Below are 17,139 nucleotides of genomic sequence, written 5' to 3' on the forward strand. Positions count from 1 at the left end.
GTAACGTGACCGCTGAACACAGGAACAAGCTGCCGGCGCCAGAGACCATCGCATCGGAGAAGCAGGGACCGCGCCGGGAGCAGGCGAGTATGACGGGGGAGGGTGAGCCATGCGATATTCACGTGTCCCCGTTCCACCGCCGGGCTCTGTCCTCTGCATCCTCTGGCTGTGACGTTCAGGTCAGAGGGCGCGATTACGTGTTTAGTGCGCGCCCTCTGCCTGAAAAGTAATTGCAGAGAGCCAGAAGACACAGCGATGCGCGGCAGTGTAAGGGGGACAGGTGAGTATCGCAAGTGTCGGGGGCCTGAGCAGCGAGAAGTGAGTATGTCATTTTTTTTTTAATCGCAGCAGCATGTGGGGCATAATATGCTATAGAGCATCTTATGGGGCCATCAACCTTTGTGCAGCATTATATGGCTCATAATCTATGGAGCAACTTATGGGGCCGTCAACCTTTGTGCAGCATTATATGGGGCATAATATTCTATGGAGCATCTTATGGGGCCATCATAAACTTTTCATGCAGCATTATATGGGGCATATTTTAATATGGAGCATCTTCTGGGGCCCATCATGAACTTTATGGAGCATTATATGGGGCTCCTGATTCAATATGGATATTCAAAAAAACAACCTACTGATGTCTCAAATAATTTTACTTTTATTGGTATCTATTTTTATTTTTTAAATTTACCAGTAGCTGCTTCATTTTCCACCCTAGGCTTATACTCGAGTCAATAAGTTTTCCCAGTTTTTTGTGGCAAAATTAGGGGTCTCGGGTTGGGTTATACTCGAGTATATACAGTAGTTCCCATATAATGCTCCATATATAATGGGCCCCGTATAATGCTCCATATATAATGGGCCCCGTATAATGCTCCATATATAATGGGCGCCACATAATCCCGCCCCCCCACCCCATTACCACACGCAGTCCCGCCCCCCCACCCCATTACCACACGCAGTCCCGCCCCCCCACCCCATTACCACACGCAGTCCCGCCCCCCCACCCCATTACCACACGCAGTCCCGCCCCCCCACCCCATTACCACACGCAGTCCCGCCCCCCACCCCATTACCACACGCAGTCCCGACCCCCCCCATTACCACACGCAGTCCCGCCCCCCCGCCCCATTACCACACGCAGAAACCGCCCCATTACCACGCGCAGTCCCGCCCCCCCACCCCATTACCACACGCAGTCCTGCCCCCCCACCCCATTACCACACGCAGTCCCGCCCCCCCACCCCATTATCACACGAATCCAGTTTGCTTTTGATTTTACACTGTGAATAAAATGTATTAGTATTTTTCTGATTTTTAATTATTGTTAACTTCATTTTAAGTTAATTTACCACCTGTGTAAGCGCTATTGAATGTTGTCATTACTTACTTTAGTTTAATCACCAGCAGCGTTAATTAGATAGCAATGAGCGTGCCGAGCGTTAGCTGGCTGGAAACAGCTAGCAATATATATATTATATATATATATATATTATATATATATTAGAAGCTAGGGGTAGAAGATGGTTCTGCGGGACCAGTGTGGTGTCTGTAAAGTACTATATGAAGACGCTGGAGGGTGAATGTGAATGGGGCACAGGGCTTATATTTATATTTAAAGCACCACTCCAGCACTGAACAATAACACTAAAGTGCTGCTTTAAGATCCCAGGGGAGAACTAAAACTCCCAGCATGTCCTGCAGATCCTATGACATGTTGGGAGTTACAGTTCACCACAGTAGTGGCAGAGTGCATTTTTGTGTGTTGTGGTGACGGTCGGGTAATGAAGGACTGAAACATTACAACCGAGGAAGCTGCATTGTTTTTAGTAAAGTGTCTGCAGGACCTGGTGACATCATGAAGAGGGAGGGCTCTGTGCAGTCATGTGATGCTCCAGCCCACCCAATTTATTTCATTATCCACATTTATCACTAACCATGAATTAGTGGGTCACATTGTAACATCAGTTTGTGACCTAATGTACATTCATATTGTATGTATGTAAATAACTCAAAATTAATTTTTTTTAAGGGAGATGGGAATATATGTGGTTTTTATTAAGTTGCCTAATAATTCTGCACAGTAATAGTTACCTGCACAAACAGATATCCTCCTAAGATAGCCAAATCTAAAAAAAAAACACTCCAACTTCCAAAAATATTAAGCTTTGATTATTTAAGACTTTTGGGTTGATTGAGATCATAGTTGTTAATCAATCTGCTATATAATTGTCTAAGGGTCACTTCCGTCTGTCTGTCTTTCTGTCTGTCTGTCTGTCATGGAAATCACAAGTCGCTGATTGGTCGCGGCCGCTCCTTACTCCCCGCAGTCAGTGCCCGCTCCATACTCCCCTGCATTCAGCGCTCACATAGGGTTAATGGCAGCGTTAACGGAACGCGTTATGCCGCGGTGTAACTCAGTCCGTTAACGCTGCTATTAACCCGGTGTGACTAACTTTTTACTATTGATGCTGCCTATGCAGCATCAATAGTAATAAGATCTAATGTTAAAAATAATAAAAAAAATAAAAAATCGTTATATACTCACCGTCCGTCGGCCCCTCGGATCCAGAACCGGCCTTTCCCGCTCCTCACTACGCCCCGGTGAGCGCTCCATGAATTGCGATCTCGCAAGATGATGTAGCGGTCTCGTGAGACCACTACGTCGTCATCTCGCGAGACCGCAATGCACTCTTGGGACCGGAGCGCGAGGAGCATCGGTAAACGCTTCGCCTGGAACCGGGGGCCAACGGAAGGTGAGTATATAACTATTTTTTATTTTAATTCTTTTTTTTTAACAGGGATATGATGCCCACATTGCTATATACTACGTGGGCTGTGCAGTATACTACGTGGGCTGTGCAGTATACTACGTGGGCTGTGCAGTATACTACGTGGGCTGTGCAGTATACTACGTGGGCTGTGCAATATACTACGTGGGCTGTGCAATATACTACTACAAGGAGACTAGAATACTTTAGCACAGACTGAAGGCTGGGGTGGAGTTTTATAGCAGGAAGACACAGTGCACATGAGACCAAAGACGCCATCTTGGAAAAGAGCAGTAATGCACAAAAGGTAATAAAAAATGTTCACAGTCCTGACATTACTCCCTCCTTAGAAGCGGCCTCGGAACGATCCTGGACCTGGTTTCTCAGGGAATCTCTGATGAAAACGAGAAATCTTCCGTTGGGCATTGATGTTTTCCACAGGTTCCCAAGAGTCTTCCTCAGGGGGATATCCCTGCCATCTTATCAGATATTGGAGCCGATTTCTGCGAATCCTGGAATCAATAATTTCCTCCACCACAAATTGTTCTTGCCCATCAATCACCACAGACTGCTGAGGTGGCACAACACGTCCCTGGAAGGTATTAGGAGATACAGGCTTTAGTAAAGATACATGAAAAACTGGGTGTACCTTCATAGTCCTAGGCAGCTTCAGCCGGCAGGCCACAGAGCTCACAATACCGTTGATCTTGAAAGGGCCAATGAATTTCTGTCCAAGTTTTTGTGAAGGAACGTTTAACTTCAGATTCTTAGGGTATGGCTCCACGGTCCGGAGGGGCGGCGGTATCGCCGCTCGGCGCTAAGCCCCGCCCCCTTTCTGGGACGCGATGGTGCCGGATGTGTACAGTACACATCCGGGATCATCGCACCCCTCGCCATAGGGCCCTGTGATATGCCTTGCGGGGACGCTGCGTCCCCGCAAGGTGTACGGACATGCTGCGATCTGAAAAGACGCGCAGCATGTCCGGAGTCGCAGGCCCGCCGCGTGCGGGTTTCCACGCATAGTGGAGACGGGATTTCATAAAATCCCCTCCACTATGCTGGAACATCTGGACGCTGCTTGTTTGACGCTGCAGCGTCAAACAAGCAGCGTTTACTTACCGTGGAAACATACCCTTAGTTGCTAACCACGCGGAATCTCCTACCTTGAACATGGGTGCAGGTTTACGGAATCTATCAGCCGATCTCTTATAACGTTCTTGAGCTGTGGTCAGGGATTCCTTCAGAACCTCCAGATTTTGCCTGATCACAGTCAGCCTTTCCTCCATTGCCGGAACCGGAGAATTAATTGGAGACCTAGGTAAGATACACGGATGATAACCCAGATTGGCAAAGAAAGGTGTCAATTTAGTGGAGGCGCTCTGAGAATTGTTATATGAAAATTCGGCTAACGGCAGCAACTCCAACCAATCATCCTGGAGATGGCTGACATAGCATCTTAGATATTGTTCCAGCGTCTGGTTGGTCCGCTCATTCTGACCATTTGTCTGGGGATGGTAAGCGGAAGAGAGACAGACATTAATGTTGAGTGCGGAGCAAAACCCTTTCCAGAATCTTGAAGTGAACTCTACTCCACGGTCAGAGATGATCTCATCCGGGACCCCATGCAACCGAAAGACATTCTGTATAACCCAGTTCACTGTATCTTTAGCTGAAGGGAGGCCGGTGCACGGAACAAAATGAGCAGCTTTAGTCAGGCGATCAACTACCACCATGATTGTATTCATGCCCCCCGATGTAGGCAACTCCACAATAAAGTCCATTGATATAGACCCCCAAGGGCGGGATGGAACAGGTAATGGTTGTAGAAGACCCGTAGGTGCCACATGAGGAGTCTTGTAACGAGCACATACCTCGCAAGAGAGAACATAGTCCTTGGTATCCTTCAGGCAAGTTGGCCACCAGAAAAATCGGCTCAGGAACTCTTGTGTCTTCTGTACCCCCCTGTGACCAGCCAACTTGGAGTCATGTACCAACTTGAGGATCTGCAGACGGACGACCTCAGGGACGTAGATACGTCGATCTCTGAACCACATGCCACCCCTTCAAGACAAGATTAATATCCACAGGTGGGTTGGCCAGAAATACATCACCGTCATAAGCCTCCCTGCACTCCTTCCACAAGTCCTGATCGTGGATAACTCCCATGAAATTGGCATCAGATAGAATGGTCTTGGACGGGGCTCCAGGTACGGAATCCGCAGCATGGATTCGGGATAAAGCATCAGCCTTCCCATTACGAGAACCTGGACGGCACGAGATAACAAAGTTAAATTGATTTAAAAATAAGTTCCAACGAGCCTGACGAGGAGAAAGACATCTAGCAGATCTAAGGAACTCTAAATTGCGATGGTCAGTTAGCACTATAATCTGTTGTGCAGCCCCTTGCAGATGATGCCTCCATTCTTTGAAAGCCGCAATAATAGCCAGCATTTCCTTGTCTCCCATGTCGTAATTCTTCTCTGCTGAGGTTAGTCTACGGGAAAAGAAAGCACGAGGATGTAGCAGACCCTTCTCTCCAGTTCTTTGGGAGAGAATAGCCCCCAAAGTATTATCAGAAGCGTCCACCTCCACAATGAAAGAAAGTGTTAGATCTGGGTGTATCAACAGCGGTGCTGAGGGGAAACAGATCTTAAGCCGATCAAAAGCTTCTTGAGCCTGTGATGACCACTTAAAGGGCTTTTCCTTCTTTGTCAAGGAAGTAATGGGACGCACAATATCAGAAAAATTTCGAATGAAGCTTCTGTAGAAATTTGCAAAACCAATAAAACGTTGGACCTCCTTAACGTTCTTGGGTACCGGCCAGTCAAGGATAGCCTGAATCTTACCAGATTCCATGTTCAGCCCATGGGGAGAGATGATATAACCTAAGAACTGTATCTCAGAACGATGGAACTTGCATTTCTCCAGCTTAATATACAGATTGTTCTCTTTCAGACGTCTTAAAACATGTTCTTCATATTCCTGTAGAGAGTCAGAAAAGATTAGTATATCGTCCAAATAGATCACCACAAACTGGTCCAACAAATCTCTGAAAATGTCATTAGCAAGGTATTGAAACGTTGCAGAGGCGTTACAAAGCCCGAAGGGCATCACAAGAGATTCAAAGTGTCCATACCGGCATCTGAATGCTGTCTTCCACTCATCCCCTGGACGAATACGCACCAAATTATAAGCCCCACGAAGATCCAGTTTAGAGAACACCTTAGCATGGCGGACTCTTTCCAGTAATTCGGGAATCAGAGGCAAAGGGTAACGGTTTTGTATGGTTACCTTATTGGGTTCCCGATAGTCAACACAGGGTCTCAGGGTCCCATCCTTCTTCTTTACAAAAAAGATAGGTGCCCCTGCTGGTGAGGAAGAAGAACGTATGAAGCCTTTGGCCAGATTTTCATCAATATACTCCTTTAAGGCTTGAAGCTCAGGTGCCGCCAAAGGGTATACATTACCAAAAGGAATAGCTGCCCCAGGAAGCCGCTCAATGGGACAGTCATAATGCCTGTGTGGAGGAAGCTGATCTGCATTCTTCTTGTCACAGATGTCAGAGAACTCTTTATATGCTGAAGGTAAAGTAAATACCGGTACATGTGGTTCCATAGCCGTGGACTCAGGGACAGGTTCTGTTAATGCTGAGTTGCTCCTTGTTGGAAAGATAATCTCCTTGGTCTCCCAGTTGATAATTGAGTTCTGAGAACGCAACCAAGGAATGCCTAAAATCACAGGAAAATGAGGAGAAGAAATTGGCAAGAAAGAAAGTTGCTCCTGATGATTAGGCTCCAACAAAATTTCAAGGGGTATGGTCTCCTGATCCACAGGCCCAGAGATTAAAGGTGACCCATCCACTGTTTCTATGGTAATTGGAGAGGCTCTTTGCTGAATTTCAATACCATGTACCTTGGCAAATGCGATATCCATGAAATTGCCACCTGCACCAGAGTCAATCATAGCTGCACTGGAAATCCACTGATCTGAACACAGGATCTTAATAGGGAGAGAACAGTGAGAGTTCTTTTCCTTAAGCTCCTTGGGGGGTGAAGTCATAGAAAGTGAATGGAATACAGCGTTTAAAGGCAGGCTACATTCAGAGATGTCAGATTCATCATCACAGTTGTCATATTCTCCTACTGCTGCTCGCAACTTGTTAGGCCGCTTGGGACAGTTGATTAAAAAGTGGTCAGACTGACCGCAGTAGAAAGGCGAATGTCTATGCGCACACAATGCAGTATAAACGTTTGTAGCTCCTGTGGTGATTCAGAGCGAGCTAATTCATCTTTTACCATATTAGATAGACCCCTTTTAAAAATAGGCAATTGTGCATAACTGTCCCAATTGGTATGTACCGCTAATGTCCTGAATTCAGTAGCATACTCAATAACAGAACGTTTAGCCTGGCGTAAAGACAATAAAGCAGATTCAGCGGTTGCACGGCGATTAGGATCATCAAACATTAATGCCATAGCGGCCAAGAAATCATCCAAGTTATGTAACCGTGGGTCCCGAGACTCAATCATCGGATTCGCCCAGGCGAGCGCTCGTGAGGTCAGCAGCATTATTAAACACAATACTTTGGATCTATCAGTAGGATAACGGTCAGCATGCACATCAAAATATAGCATGCATTGGTTCACAAAGCCTCAAAATTTGTCGCGATCACCATTAAATCTGAATGGGGGCAACTTAGGTGGGCTAGCTGATGGTGATTGCCCAGAGGGTAAAGTCGCTTGTGCAGCTATTTACGTGCTTATGTCCTGAAAAGCCCGTCCATACTGGGACTCTATGCCAGCAAGTTTGTTTTCCTGGGCTGCCATGCGGTTGCTTAAGTCCTGCAACGTTTGTCCAAACACTTGTTGATTGTGTTCAAAGCTTCCAAACTTCTTTTGCAGACCTTCCACATCTTTATGCAGTGATCTAGTAATGGAAAACACCTGCTCTAATCTGCTTTCTGCAGTCATTGTTCCAGCAGTCTCCTCTTTTATAATAACTCAGGAGACTCTTTGCATGGAACAAGACAACTACAGGACACAGTTTTATAAGTGGTAAAGTCTATATTATCACACGGTGATTCAAGCAGGTGCAGAGAGAAACTCAAGTCCACAACACGGTGTAAATATTAAACACAGCTTAAACAGTCGATAGGGAACTTGAGAAGAAAATGCAATCACGCAGAAAGTCTATGAAGCACAATTTTTTTTTTTTTGATTCTTGAGGATACTTGACACGAATAAGTCCTTGTTTTAGTCCAAACACAGATAGCTATGCTTATAAAGCAGTTCAAATAATATCTTAGCACAACCAGGGAGGCCTGGGTAATAGTCTCAGGTTTTTGCAGAGCAGCAACAGCTTACATGTCCAACAAATGCAGATGGAAGTAAACAGGGGCAGCAGATGAAGGAGGATTACTGGAAACTGGTGTATGCAGCAGGAACTCAGAGCAGAGTAGCAGGATCACCACACAGGTTCACAGGAGCAGGTATACAGCCAGGGAGTCAACAGGGTCAGGAGCTGGATGCAAGGCAGAATACTCTAGCACAAACTGAAGGCTGGGGTGGAGTTTTATAGCAGGAAGACACAGTGCACATGAGACCAAAGACGCCATCTTGGAAAAGGGCAGTAATGCACAAAAGGTAATAAAAATGTTCAGAGTCCTGACAGTGGGCTGTGCAATATACTACGTGGGCTGTGTAATATACTACGTTGGCTGTGCAATATACTACGTGGGCTGTGCAATATACTACGTGGGCTGTGCAATATACTACGTGGGCTGTGCAATATACTACGTGGGCTGTGCAATATACTACGTGAGCTGTGCAATATACTACGTGGGCTGTGCAATATACTACGTGGGCTGTGCAATATACTACGTGGGCTGTGCAATATACTACGTGGGCTGTGCAATATACTACGTGGGCTGTGCAATATACTACGTGGGCTGTGCAATATACTACGCGGGCTGTGTTATACACTACGCGGGCTGTGTTATATACTGCGTGTGTGGGCTGTTATAAACTACGTGGCTGTGTTATATGCTATGTGGGCTGTTATACACACCGTGGGCTGTGCTATATACTCCGTGGGCTGTTATATACTACGTGGCTGGGCTATGTACTACGTGGTTGTGCTATTTACTACGTGGGCTGTTATACAGGTCCTTCTCAAAAAATTAGCATATAGTGTTAAATTTCATTATTTACCATAATGTAATGATTACAATTAAAGTTTCATATATTATAGATTCATTATCCACCAACTGAAATTTGTCAGGTCTTTTATTGTTTTAATACTGATGATTTTGGCCTACAACTCCTGATAACCCAAAAAACCTGTCTCAATAAATTAGCATATTTCAACCGTCCAATCAAATAAAAGTGTTTTTTAATAACAAACAAAAAAACCATCAAATTATAATGTTCAGTTATGCACTCAATACTTGGTCGGGAATCCTTTGGCAGAAATGACTGCTTCAATGCGGCGTGGCATGGAGGCAATCAGCCTGTGACACTGCTGAGATGTTATGGAGGCCCAGGATGCTTCAATAGCGGCCTTAAGCTCATCCAGAGTGTTGGGTCTTGCGTCTCTCAACTTTCTCTTCACAATATCCCACAGATTCTCTATGGGGTTCTGGTCAGGAGAGTTGGCAGGCCAATTGAGCACAGTAATACCATGGTCAGTAAACCATTTACCAGTGGTTTTGGCACTGTGAGCAGGTGCCAGGAAGCATGAAGTGCTCCAAAATCTCCTGATAGCTAGCTGCATTGACCCTGCCCTTGATGAAACACAGTGGACCAACACCAGCAGCTGACATGGCACCCCACACCATCACTGACTGTGGGTACTTGACACTGGACTTCAGGCATTTTGGCATTTCCTTCTCCCCAGTCTTCCTCCAGACTCTGGCACCTTGATTTCCGAATGACATGCAAAATTTGCTTTCATCAGAAAAAAGTACTTGGGACCACTTAGCAACAGTCCAGTGCTGCTTCTCTGTAGCCCAGGTCAGGCGCTTCTGCCGCTGTTTATGGTTCAAAAGTGGCTTTACCTGGGGAATGCGGCACCTGTAGCCCATTTCCTGCACACGCCTGTGCACGGTGGCTCTGGATGTTTCCACACCAGACTCAGTCCACTGCTTCCTCAGGTTCCCCAAGGTCTGGAATCGGTCCTTCTCCACAATCTTCCTCAGGGTCCGGTCACCTCTTCTCGTTGTACAGCGTTTTCTGCCACATTGTTTCCTTCCAACAGACTTACCATTGAGGTGCCTTGATACAGCACTCTGGGAACAGCCTATTTGTTGAGAAATTTCTTTCTGGGTCTTACCCTCTTGCTTGAGGGTGTCAATGATGGCCTTCTTGACATCTGTCAGGTCGCTAGTCTTACCCATGATGGGGGTTTTGAGTAATGAACCAGGCAGGGAGTTTTTAAAAGCCTCAGGTATCTTTTGCATGTGTTTAGAGTTAATTAGTTGATTCAGAAGATTAGGGTAATAGGTCGTTTAGAGAACCTTTTCTTGATATGCTAATTTATTGAGACAGGTTTTTTGGGTTATCAGGAGTTGTAGGCCAAAATCATCAGTATTAAAACAATAAAAGACCTGACAAATTTCAGTTGGTGGATAATGAATCTATAATATATGAAAGTTTAATTGTAATCATTACATTATGGTAAATAATGAAATTTAACACTATATGCTAATTTTTTGAGAAGGACCTGTATACTATGTGGCTGTGCTACATACTACATGGCCGGCCGCGAACAATCAGCAACATGCGCAGTCCATCCGCGAATTGGCTTTGAACCACGCTTCGCTAATTGGTAGCGGCCGGCCGAATCCTGTGTGTTAAATGTATTATTCTAAAATCTTCATAAATAAACTACATACATATTCTAGAATACCCGATGTGTTAGAATCGGGCTACCATCTAGTAATTAAAATAATCCTCTAAAATACAACTTGCCTAATAATTCTGCACACAGTGTATAACCCACCCACACCACTGACTGGCAGATTCCTGGGTACACTGTAAATAGGCAGAAACCTGCCAATCCGTGGTGTGGGAGAGGTTATACAGAAGTCTACATTAGAGAACTACCAAATCTGCAGCCGATAAAAGTGATTTTTATCAGAATGATAGGAAGCAGCTCAGTAAGTGCCAAATTACTGAAATCAAGGTATCTGCCTTTATATCATGCTGCTCTCAGATGGAGTAGCAAAAATCTGCTGACAGATTCCCTTTAAGAATTACCGTATTATTTATTTAGTCAATATTATACGACCATATTATGTCCTGTTGGACTTGTGCCCAAAAATTATAAATTGAAATCCCAGATAATCCTCTAGATGAATACTATAAATGTAAAACCCCTATTCATCAATGTGTTCAGGACAAAAAATTTTCTGAGGTTCCTCAGACATTTTACAACCTTTAGCATTTTGGCCAGTTCCTCTTTAATGTGTGGAGCTGGGTTGGGGCATGGCGTTGCCCACTCATCGAAGTCATGACTGGTTGTGGCGTACCTTACTCCACAAATCTTACTCCAGCCTTTTGACTGGAGTAAGATTTGTGGTGCTTTTAATACCATTTTTAAGACGTGCCTGAATCATTAAGAAGCGTGCACCTCTTAATAAATCGGGCTTCTCTGTCTCCACTACGACACCTCATCATGACTGTAGTGAAAAATAATACCGGCCTTGATGAATTGGGGACATAGTTTTCAAAATAGTCTTTGCAAAAATGTCCAGCTGCAGCAAACCATTGAAATCTGCACTACATTCGGAGCCCTGAAGTGTGCGAAAAGGGCAGCCAACTGCAGCAAAACGTATGGCATTGGGAGAACCTGGTTGTGTGTGTGTCTGTAGTGGCACAAGCTGGGTACAACATATTGAATGCTCAAACGGGCACATCTGTGGCAAATATTACAATTTCTACTATGCACCAACCGCTCAGCATTCCCTGCTGTGAGAACAAAATGCTCTGTGTACCCCTCCATAAATTCTTTTGAGGGTGTAACTCCCAAACGAAGATTAGTTCTTGTGGGTTTCCACTATATCGGTATCCCAGGGGCTCCGCCAATGTGATGGTGCTCCAAGTGGCCTGGTGCCTAGTCTTCTTTATCCTTAGCTCACTGATGGGATTAGATGCTGCATCTACTGGACTACACACGTGCTCTTTGCAATAAGTGGTCTTGAGGACAATAGTCTCAGTCCTTAGATGATAGTACCAAACCAAGAGTTTGCAAACGCCGTCAATAGGACAACGTACCTCAGTGTCTGTTCTAGCTACGGAAGAATGGCAGCTGCATCTGTTCGCTCTGTGTTTCCTCAAGTTATTATGTCCTGGCAATGTTCTGTTATTGGAGGTCATTTGCATTCGTATTTTTCCTGCCGCTGCACCACTTAGTCAGCATTTACCTCCATTATAATTTAACGTGCCATCGTGTCTCTCTGACAGACGTTCTCTGCTATATGAGGAGACCGCTATGAAGTATCTGGTGCCACATGGTGATCTCCCTTCCTGTCCATTTGGCTGGAGTGAATATATTTCTCCTGTGTGTAAAATAAGAATCCATAATACATTTTATAAAGCATTCCACCCATTCTTCAGTGGTAAATAATAATTATGTGGATAGTCTGTAGATACAGGAGATGGCTGTGAACCAAAGTTTCACCAAATCTGCTCTGCCAGCCCACTAGCCATAGGATGCCAAATGAATATCCTGTGATTTGCTTTATTGATGCAATGTCCACTATAATTAACCATCGGTGCGCTGCCCATTAGAGCATTTTAACTCTTTATTCCCTCCTGCAGGTTGGACCATTGGCTACAAGGCATAGTACATTACAGGTAACCCCCGTTACTTTCTCATTTTCTCCCAGACCAGCTCCAGCAGAAGCTACACAGAAAGATGCAGAGGCTTCAGGTTCCCAAGCTCCTGTCTCTGACACTAAACCTACCGTTGACCCATCTTCTGCCAAAGATGTCCCACCTTTTCCTGAGCCTCGTGTGCAGTACCCACGGCTTTCCTCTCTCACAGCATTTGAGCAGGATGCATACGTGAAGATGATGATCAAATTCCTCAACAATAAGTACACCAATATGGCCTTTCAGCACATGAAGGAATACAACCTTTACCAGGTAATTGAGAACTATATGTGTTCTATTGTGCAGGAACTAAGGAGATACTGCAGAGGTCCCTTGTACATGGTGCAGATAGCGAGGACTCCCACAAGCAATAATGCTCCTTTTTTAATGTTTTGATGTTTCATGGTGTCGCGATTCCCACCGTGACGGTCACCACTATGTCACGATACAGGGGTGACCTTTGGCCAGCACACGGCTATCACATGTGCAGGGGGCTTATCTTGGTTATCCCTCCACTGCTACAATGTGACGAAAACACAAACAAAGGCTATTGACCTATCAATTTACCGCAGGGGCTTATCTTAGTTATCTCACTGCTGCTACAATATCACGAACTGCAGGGATTTATGTATATCCCTCTTTCCAGTTCCGGTTTGGACTTTGCAGCTTCTCTGGCGCCCCCTTGCCCTCAGGTCAGTCTAGGTACTGCACCTAGGGTAATTGGTCGCCAGAAAGGCTGCCTGCTTTGTACTGGCTATTGGGCACACTGCAGGGAGGGCGATATAACTACTCCCAATCAGGCAGGAACAATAATTATCAACGCCGCCATCGCCAGAACGACTCCCAAATGCACAGAACAAGTATGCTGCCACCAGCTCCAATTAAAAGGGTCCGAAGCCAACCCAATTCATGAGATAAGACCTGCTGTAACAGCTCAGGCAAGACTGAAGGTTGGGCTCACTGGCAGTCACATATACTTGCAGGCTTGTGACATCACGAAAGGGGCTGAGTTACCATTGCCCTCCCCTCCTCAGATGTACAATTTTTAACCAAAAAGCTTATAATTCTCATATCTTAGCTTGAGAACATGTCAGAATCACAGCTCACCCATCATTCATCTTTTATTAAAATTAGCTCTCTATTGATACTAAATTCGTCCTAGTTGTTCCACACGGTTCCGGAGAAATCCGTACTTTGTACTTGTTGTGTTTAGCTGCTAGTGGTTACAGTGGTTGGCAGATCTACCGATGGAAGTTAGCAATATATACTCCTTCTTTTTCTAGCCCAAATCGGTGGCCCAATATCTTGTTATCATAGAACAAAGAACCCCATGTCTTCTGTGAAAGGCTAGACCAGTTACAGCTGGTACTAGATGGGAGGAGGGATGAGTAAGTTGCCCAGAGCCTGGAATTTACAGCTAGAAGCAATAAAACCTCTTCTACACACGCATTTCAGCAAGCAGAAACAGAGAGAAGGGGGGTCAGAGCCCACAGTATGTGTACTAACAGGGGAAACTAAAAATCATATTACACATTATCATCACACATGGACTTCACCATTAAACAGCCAAACTATTCATGAAACAGACATGTAATTTGTATGGTAGGAGCAATGTTAAAGTGGATCTGGCAATAGGTTTCACTATATGAACTTAGTACATTATTAAATAGATCTCTTAGACTTGATGAGACTAGTGTACTTACTTTAGAAATCTTTGTCAGAATGGCAGTATAATCCTGATAAATTTCTCTTAGTAGCACTCACTGTACATTAAGGCCACGTTCACACTTTGCGGCGTGCTCTGCGGGTTCTCCCGCAGCGGAATTGATAAATCTGCAGGGCAAAACAGCTGCGGTTATCCCTGCAGATTTATCGCGGTTTGTTTTGCGATTTCCGCTGCGGGATTACTCCTATACTATTGATGCTGCATATGCAGCAAAATGCAGCATCAATAGTAATGTTAAAAATAATAAAAATTGGTTAAATACTCACCCTCTGATGTCCGGATCTCCTCGGCGCTGCACGCGGCGCTCCGGTTCCAAAGATGCTGTGCCGAGAAGGACCTTCATGACGTCACGGTCATGTGACCGCGGCGTCATCACGGTCATGTGACCGCGACGTCACCGCAGGTCCTGCTCGCACAGCAACTGAGACCGGACGGCCGCTTGCAGCGCTGAGAGGTGAGTATAACATCATTTTTTATTTTAATTCTTTTTTTTACACTATGCTTCCCAGGGCCTGGAGGAGAGTCTCCTCTCCTCCACCCCGGGTACCACCCGCACATTATCCGCTTACTTCCCGCAACGTGGGCACAGCCCCATGCGGGAAGTAAGCGGATCAATGCATTTCTATGGGTGCAGAATCGCTGCGATTCTGCACAAAGAAGTGACATGCTGCGGGTTGTAAACCGCTGCGTTTCTGCGCGGTTTTTCCCGCAGCATGTGCACTGCGGTTTGCGGTTTCCATAGGGTTTACATGTTAATGTAAACGCTATGGAAACTGCTGCGGACCCGCAGCATCAAAATCGCCGCGGATCCGCGGTAAAACCCGCAAAGTGTGAACATGGCCTTACAGCCGATGTTGTCAGGAGCTGAGCCTTTTCCATTCAGTGCAGGTGACAGCTGTGTAGTACAGTAGGCTCCTGAGGGTAGTTAGCCAATGGGTTGTCATAGCAGCCGACCTACTGATGGACAATATGTCTGCCATGTTAGCACATGTTTGATGCCCAAATGGTGGCTTTATAGGAATCTGGTAATCACCTAATAGACTGCAGGTTCAGATTTCCTGAAGGGACTAATAGAAATGTTAAAAAATAAAACAAGGCCCTCATATGGCTATATTGATGGAAAAATAGAAATGTTATAACTCTTAGAAGGAGAAGAGGAAATAAAACTAAATCGAGAAACCAAAGTAGGCACATCTCTAAGGGGTTAAAATTAGCACGTTACGACTCCAGCTAAGACTATGTTCACATGGAACATTGAATTTATTGACCGATGAGTGTCTCCGTGTACAGCTCGTGCCCTCCTCCGCACAGCTGAAAGAGCGGCCTGCAGTTCCATGCACCAGTCCGGGCCGTAAATTAGAATACACTAGCACATGCGGAGATTTTATTTCTAGGCAACTCTAATAAAGTTACAACCACTTTAACTTTATCTTTTAAATACCGTAAGTTGCAAATGCTCTGCGGCTACTCACCTATGCTATATTTTATTACGATAGTCTTAGGCGAACTGAAGACCGCGCACACGAGGTAGATTTAAGGTGGTTTATTGAAGCCTACGCGTTTCAAGAGCTATCTTGCTCTCTTCTTCAGGGCATATAGTACAAAACACAAATATGGGGTATATTTATACAAAAAGGAAGGGGAGGGGCCCCAAGGCCCTTGTACAATGATACATAAACACCTAATAAAACACATATTTAATAACATATAAAAACATTATTCTTTATTATTTATAACCTAGGAACATTATTTGATATAAATAAAAAATAAATTTAAAATATAAAATTTAAAAATGTAAATAGGCCCTGAAAAAAATAAGTAACCTACTGGGTGTTCGAACCGGGGAACTCTGTATAGAATTATATTGTTTAAGCTATTCTAGTCCTTGCGCCACAGAATACTGGTAAGTTCCTTATCAATTTCTCTTGTGGAGATGAAAACATCTAAAATGTTCTTATGGGCAAAAAAGCAAAATATTGCAAAACGAACAATATATGCCGTTATAAATTACTTAAAAAATTACATGGTGTTATATTTATTATAAATTATATATAGTTATAAAAATATTAAAATTGTTACAACATGAGTGGTACTAGAGCCATCCCATGGGACACAAAGAAAAATTGTTATTTGGAGTGAGGCTTAATGATAGGAACCACACTTCAATTAGAGAATTTATTCAGTCACAATAGGTCTGATATTACATTTAGCCCTTCAGGCTCCAGAGAATTCAAGGTATATATCCAAAAAACCTCTTTCTTATTAAGTGACTGTGTGCGATTAGGGACATGTGCAGGAACGTGATCAATGGGGTGAACATGAAATAGTGAAGGATTGCTGTTATGTGAAATGCTGAAGTGTTTGGAAAGACCATGTTTGAGATAACCTATTTTAATGTTGTGTCGATGGGAATTCATACGGAGGTGAAGTGGTTGTGTTGTCCTGCCAACATATATCTTGTTGCATGGACAAGTAATAATGTAAATAACATAGGAGGTGGTGCAGGTGAAATGGTGACTGATTGGAAAGGGGTGAGGAAAAGAGGAGTGTTTAAATGCTGTACTGGTATGTGCTATGATACCACAGCACAAACATTTCTTGTGAGAGCATTTGAATATACCTGGTTTTAGTAAAGAAGGTGATTTTTTTAAAATATCAGGGAGTCTGCTAGGTGCCAATTTATTTTTCAAGCTGGGTGCTCTCCTAAAAATAATTTTAGGATGTTGTGGCACCAGCTTACCTAGTATCTTATCCTCTCTTACTATGT

General features: G+C 44.4%; 1 protein-coding gene across 3 annotated transcripts in view; it reads left to right on the forward strand.

The window, feature by feature from the left end:
• Positions 1–17,139, forward strand: part of ICE2 (interactor of little elongation complex ELL subunit 2) — a 173,481-nt gene that overhangs the window by 74,861 nt on the left and 81,481 nt on the right. For all 3 annotated transcript variants that reach the window (XM_077264062.1, XM_077264064.1, XM_077264065.1), the window contains one exon: positions 12,661–12,919. In XM_077264062.1, the coding sequence (XP_077120177.1) occupies positions 12,661–12,919 (259 nt within the window). The remainder of the gene's footprint in view (positions 1–12,660; positions 12,920–17,139) is intronic.

This window comes from Ranitomeya variabilis, chromosome 5 (assembly GCF_051348905.1).
Source record: "Ranitomeya variabilis isolate aRanVar5 chromosome 5, aRanVar5.hap1, whole genome shotgun sequence".
NCBI classification, from domain to species: domain Eukaryota; kingdom Metazoa; phylum Chordata; class Amphibia; order Anura; family Dendrobatidae; genus Ranitomeya; species Ranitomeya variabilis.